The sequence below is a fragment of the Camelus dromedarius genome, chromosome 2 (assembly GCF_036321535.1).
Source record: "Camelus dromedarius isolate mCamDro1 chromosome 2, mCamDro1.pat, whole genome shotgun sequence".
NCBI classification, from domain to species: Eukaryota; Metazoa; Chordata; class Mammalia; order Artiodactyla; family Camelidae; genus Camelus; species Camelus dromedarius.
This window is the reverse complement of record NC_087437.1, coordinates 31,505,323-31,511,322: the sequence shown is the minus strand read 5'-3', so window position 1 is coordinate 31,511,322 and position 6,000 is coordinate 31,505,323. Positions and strand designations below refer to the sequence as shown.

The window sequence follows — 6,000 nt, the reverse complement described above, 5'->3', positions numbered from 1 at the left end:
ATGAATTTAAAAATCATCACACTGCAGGGAAGGCCGGTCTGAGACGCTTGTGTTCACCAATCTGGTGCTTTAAGTTACCTGAGAGCTAAGGCGCTTGAGAGCTGACAAGATTTCTACAAGATTTTTATATTTCCTTCAGCACCTGTTGAAGGGGACAGCCTGGTTATACTATTTTTTTTTTTTTTACTACAGCTGTTTGCTGATATAAAACTTGTCCCTTTCCCTTAAACATTTACAAGAGAATAGTGAATATTTTGTAGGTGACTTACAGTCGACTGCTAGATAATGTGCTTTCTGCTGATTCTCAAAGCACAAGCGTCTAGGCAGCAGTTTCTGGTTAGGTCCGTTCATTCAGTCCCTCAATCCCACATTCATTCCATCACCCGACCATCATTCACAGATCATCCACTATGTGTTGAATTCTGTTGTATTAAATGGAACCAAGACAACAAGAAGTTTTAAAGAATTACCAGAACTTTTATTTTTGCTTAGTTTTATTAAAAAAATAAATATGTCATAAAGCTTTTTTCCTTTAGGGAGAAAAAAAGGAACAAGTTTCATAAAATCAAATAAGCAATGGTAAGGTGTCTTAACTTGAAAAGGTTGGGAATCACTGGTTTACAATTCGTAACTGAATGAAAGGACAGCTGTACCAGCCACAATTGGCTGTTTCATGCCAATGGCAGCAAACAACAGGACCAACTAGGGCAAAATAAATAACTGTGGAAGCCCCGACAAGTGCTTGAACAGGCTGATTCACTGAGACATCAGTATAGATATATCTTGCTCTAAACAACACTAGTTCCTGAAGAGTTGTGTGTGAATGAAATAACCACAGACATACTAGGAGAGCTTGGTATCTGAGAGAATTCTGTGGTGAATTCTCTTGTGAACAACTACTTCCACTTTTGTAAATCCCGGGTATCTGCTGAGGGCGAAGCGCACGGGGCCACGAGGCTCCGAGCTGAGGTGTCGGCACGCTCACCTAACGCCATCCCTGCGGGGCCAGGGCCTCACTTTCCAAACTTGTGTTTCTGTGAAGCAGTGTAAGACAGAGCTGGCTGGGGAACCCAGCTGCCTCTGGCTAAGCAGGTGTAGGAGTGGGCTCACCTCCTTTAACAGCATTTCCATGTCAGTGAGTGCGTTCTGGAGGGTCTGCCTTGTGCAAAGCACAGTAATAAACCTGATCAATCCAGTTACAGATGGACTCCCTTCCTCTAAAGCCTTCGGTCAGGGCCTGAGTCTGCAACCCTCATCAGAAGTAATACTTCTAATTCTCAAGACTGGCTTTAACCAAATAAGGTGCCCACCTCCTTCAAGCTGGGGAGGATGGCAATGAAAGAGACTTGAGTTTTCCGAGGCTGAAGTTTAACAACACAAGAATCACATTTCATATAACCAGTTAATGAAAAATTTTGCTGGTGACAAAAATTTTCCACATGTTTCCTTTTTTCTTACTTCCTCTAAAAAGAACCCGAGTTCTCAGGCAAACTCTGCAGAACAGTGAAAGTCATGGATGCTCTCTGGTGGGGTGACACGTTTCAGTCCTACTGACAGAAGCTTCTTTCCACCCACCAGGATGCCATGAACTCATCCTACCCCACAGCACTGGTGCTCTGGACAAGGAGTCAGTGTGGTAGTACTAGTTCCAGGCAGTTTTATCTTTGTAAATAAACAGAATCCGCACTTAGCTCGCAGCCTCCATGTCATCTGGCCAAACTCCTACCAGACTTGAGTCACATGTAATTAGTTAGGCTGCTCGGTTTCTTTAAAATGCTCCTAATAACATTGCTGCCTATATGTACAAGTGTGAGTGAAAAGAGTGTGCAATATGTAGTCTTTTCCACACTGAGTACACTAACAACAATTAGTAAATAATTAAAGAATAAGTGGTCATTTTAAAACCTGTGTTTTTCTTAAAAATCTCACTTTCTAGCACTTAAAAAAATAGCTCTTAAAAGTGCCCTATTAATGTCCAATGCTGTTCCCCCGCTCTGTCCCACCCGTCCAAAACCTGCTACAAATGCTGGATTGAGTTCATACAAATAATTTAGCAGTACCAAGGTTTTTCAAATGGAAACAGTGTTACTGACTTCTTCATACTGGATAACAAAATAAGGGTAACTCTGGTCATCATTAAAAATGACAAAAATCTGAGGCTCAAAGAAATTATCCACACAAGAGTCATACAGGTCGCTGGTGACACTGCCGGGGTTGACGGGCGGGGGCCTCCTCATGCCATGGCTGCCCATCGTGTACCTGCCAGTCAGCACTTTGGCCAGAAACATGAAATGGACTCCTTTGGAGGACTTCTTAGAAAAGTTATGAGAGTAGCTTGCCTTCTTTGCAAAGTAACTGCCTTGTCCAAACATCGTAGCGTGCTTTCCACAGACTCGAGGGTCAAAGTTGTGCTTACAGATTCCGTCGACCACATCCTGGGATGTTCCATGAAATAAATGTCTCTCATTTATTATTCTGTCACGGCCAAACATTTTCCTGTTCATATATTCCTTTTTCCTAATGCAAAGAGTGGTCAGGAAATTCAGAAAAAGGGAAGTATAGGTCAGTTCAATAGGCATGATGCAGTCATAAACGTCTCTATGGTTTCAGCGGAGGTATCGAGGGCAAAATACCATCAAAGATCATACTAAAAATTTAGACTTTTCCACCACAGACAAGAAAAGCCCTTTTCCTTTTTTCTCCACCAGCCGTTTGTTCACTTGTTTTCTCTCTTGCATTTCAAATCTAGTTCATTCTCACATCTTACCTTCTCAGGATGACTTCCCTGTCTAATTACACCTTAATTCTGAAGTTTCTCAGAACGACCTGCATCCCCTTTGAATTCCATTAATTTGTTGGGGACTTGAGAGGCCACACAGTAAAGTGATTAAGAACAAGGCCTCTGGTGCTAGACTGCCGGGGTTCAAATGCCAGCACCGTATCTTCTCAGCCATGTGACGTGTGGCAGGCTACCCAACCTTCCTGTGACTGTTTCCTCTCTGTAAAATGGAGACTGTAAGAATCCTACTTACAGGTGTGTTATGAGAATTACATGAGTTAATATTAAAAAGATGACATATTAAGTTCTGTGTAAGTCTTGACTACTGTGTCACTTGTCATCAGCTACATGAAGAAAAGCTCTCTTGAACTTTTCATACTGCTGACTCACCTTTTATATTTCTCCCAAAGAAATTGGTTTTGGACTCTCAATATTTGCAAAATTCTATATTTAAATTCAGGCACAGTCTTATGAAAAAGATTATAAATGATTCGATAACTTTTGTCCTCTGCAGAAACAGGCACTTGGATGAAGTCCTGAGATGGATGCATATAAACCCAAGTTTCAGGGTAAAAGTTTGCTGAGGTGACTCCATCAGGGCATATGATCTGTGATGAGGAGGTTGCTTCAAGTGGCGGAGGAGCCTGTGTGGGAACACCACCAAGTGTCCTAGAAGGGAAAGGGAGGAATGGCAATGTCAAACACTCAGCAGTGAGTACACCTCACATTAGAGCACTCCATCGCAGTGTCTAATGTTACAATTTGCATAGGCCAAATGCTTTTTAAAAAACAATATAGAAAATGATATCTATTAAAAAAATCTTACAGCAAACACTGATTGTACAGAGATAACCTATTATTTATTGGCTTTCCCTGGCCTCCTCCTTATGGAGAAAACTCTGGAATGTAATGCTGCAAGGCTAGCAAGCAAGAACTAATTTATAAATAACTTCACATTCTGATTCCTGGATTCCTCTTTTGCCTATAGATTTAAACTCTGTTTCAAGGGAGGAACGATAATCTGCATGCATTCTTCAAACTGCTGTACTAAGCAAAAAACACATCATTACTGAAGGCTACGTAGATGGGGGTGCATAGTGAGCGGAGACAAAGTGAGGCAGGTGGGCAAGAGAGAGCTTCCAGGGAGATGAGAGAAAATATTAAAAATAAAAAGCTTACACTGTAGGCTTTGTATGAAAACAAACAAAAACCATAGAGCAGGTATTAAAAGGTGACATTTGGCATTTGCTTTTTTTTTTTTTTTTTTTTTAAGTGAAAGCAAGTTTAGAAAGCTACACACTCCATAGATAGAGTGCAGGCTGTCTCAGAAGGCAAGAGAGCGAGCAACTGCTTCATTTTAAAATACCACATATAACAACAAAACCATCAATACTATTCAAATTTTATAACTTCAGATATGCTTAAGATGGAGCTAATTACTTTAAGCTCTAGACACCAGAATATCCTTGAACCATAAATTCAGGTCTGTTACTTTGAAGGATCAGTTTAGACAAGCAGCAGCTTTGTTACTTATTCCTCCCTGATTAAATGATTTAAATCATATTTCTTGGCCATTTTCAAATCAGAGCAAAAGGGAAGAAGCAGAGAGAAAGGAAATCCTGCCCCTGAGACCCATCAGCATGCAGTAGTCACAAGGAAGCAGTAAGTCTGCCAAATGGATTAGGAAACTGAAATTTTCAAAAGAGCTTTGTGACACAGAGGTTACAACTGTGGGTGAACATGCATCTAATCTCTGAGAGCATATCTTACCATCAGCCTCCTCATAATTACAGCCACCTGATACTAAGCACATACTATGGAGCAAGCATTTTACACAGAGTATTGCTACATATAGCAACCCTGTAAGATGGCTTGGTTATCCACACCTTTCAAAAAACTGCCTGCCTCACTAGTAAAGAACAGACAGGATTTGAGTGCAAGCTTATCTAGTTTCTAAGTGCATACTCTGCATTTCCATATACTTTACAATTCATATACACATATATTTCTTTCTTTCTTTGTGATGGACAGATACTAGGAATGCAACTCAGGTCTGCCTGACCCCCACTACCATTACCACTACCTCACGGTCTTTTGATTTTTAAGAGATGGCTTGATTAGAAGCTAAAAGCTGTAAAGGCGCAACTGCCTTCTCTAGCCCCTACCCCCTTCAAGTAGCTGTGCCTCCGATTTATTCTGCCTCCAAATACTTTTGTGAGGAAGAGACATCTCTGGGTGGATCCAGGGCTTACAGCAGAATTCCCCTGCGGTGCTTTTAAATTCAGGAGCAGACCTAAAAGGATGCTGGTTTCTCCAACCTTCACAACAGAAGGCACAAGAGCTCTGTCTTCTGGAGCATTTTCACAAAGCCCTGACAGATTCCTCCAGAGCCTTCCTTTCGCTGGTACATTTTTCTGAGAGGCCCAACTGCTTTAATCAGATTCTGAAAGGTCTGTGACTCCTTAAAAAGCCATCACTATTCTGAAGGAATGGCAGGAAGTAGAATATAATCTCTTTATTTTAGCTGTTCTCTCTACCCCTGCTCTGCAAAGAGAGTATGTCCTAGCCCGCCAGGCCTTCCAGTCCTGTTAGGGGGTGAAGTTATCAACAAAAGTTTCTGGGTTGAAGGAGGAAGGTAAGATTCTCCCAACCACTCTGCCCAAAATAGGTTTCACGCTGTCATTGCTCCTTTTCTTTCTGATACCACTCCTGCCTAGAAATCAGTTTCACAAAATGTATCCTTTCCTTTTTCAGGGAAATGGGGCTCCGTTATTTCCTTACATATGCTTGAAAATGTGCCTGCGAAAATAAATCCTGTCCATCCCATGAAATTAAATTAGGTTTCTTATATATTTGGTTAAGCATCCATTCCTACCCCTTGATGCTTTTTAATAAGCTAGCATCCTAGTTGGGCTAAAACATAAAAATGCATGTGGACATCTATCTGATGAACTTCTACACTCTTGTTGCCAGGGGTTAAAAATCCATATTCTAAAGACAGTTTCACACGCGGCTTTGTTTTCGGAGGCTGCGGGGCCAGCGCTCAGCCCGCGGGCACTCGGGTAACGCTCCACGTGCGCGCCGGCCTGCTTTAGACCCGCAGAGTCGAAGGCTACGGAGCCTGTACTCAGGGCCTCTGATGAATGAATTTTCAGAATCCAAGGTCACCTTTTATCACTCTCCTTCCCTCCCCTGGCCATTCTGAAAGGCTTCCTAACCTA

General features: G+C 41.8%; 1 protein-coding gene across 1 annotated transcript in view; it reads right to left on the bottom strand.

Moving 5' to 3' along the window:
- Nucleotides 1-456: 456 nt before the first annotated feature.
- TIPARP (TCDD inducible poly(ADP-ribose) polymerase) overlaps nt 457-6,000 on the bottom strand; it is a 28,335-nt gene continuing 22,791 nt past the window's right edge. The window contains exons 5-6 of the mRNA XM_010986425.3: nt 3,170-3,448; nt 457-2,517 (exon numbers count right to left, since the gene is read on the bottom strand). Coding sequence (XP_010984727.1) covers nt 2,070-2,517; nt 3,170-3,448 — 727 coding nt within the window. The 3' untranslated portion in view covers nt 457-2,069. The remainder of the gene's footprint in view (nt 2,518-3,169; nt 3,449-6,000) is intronic.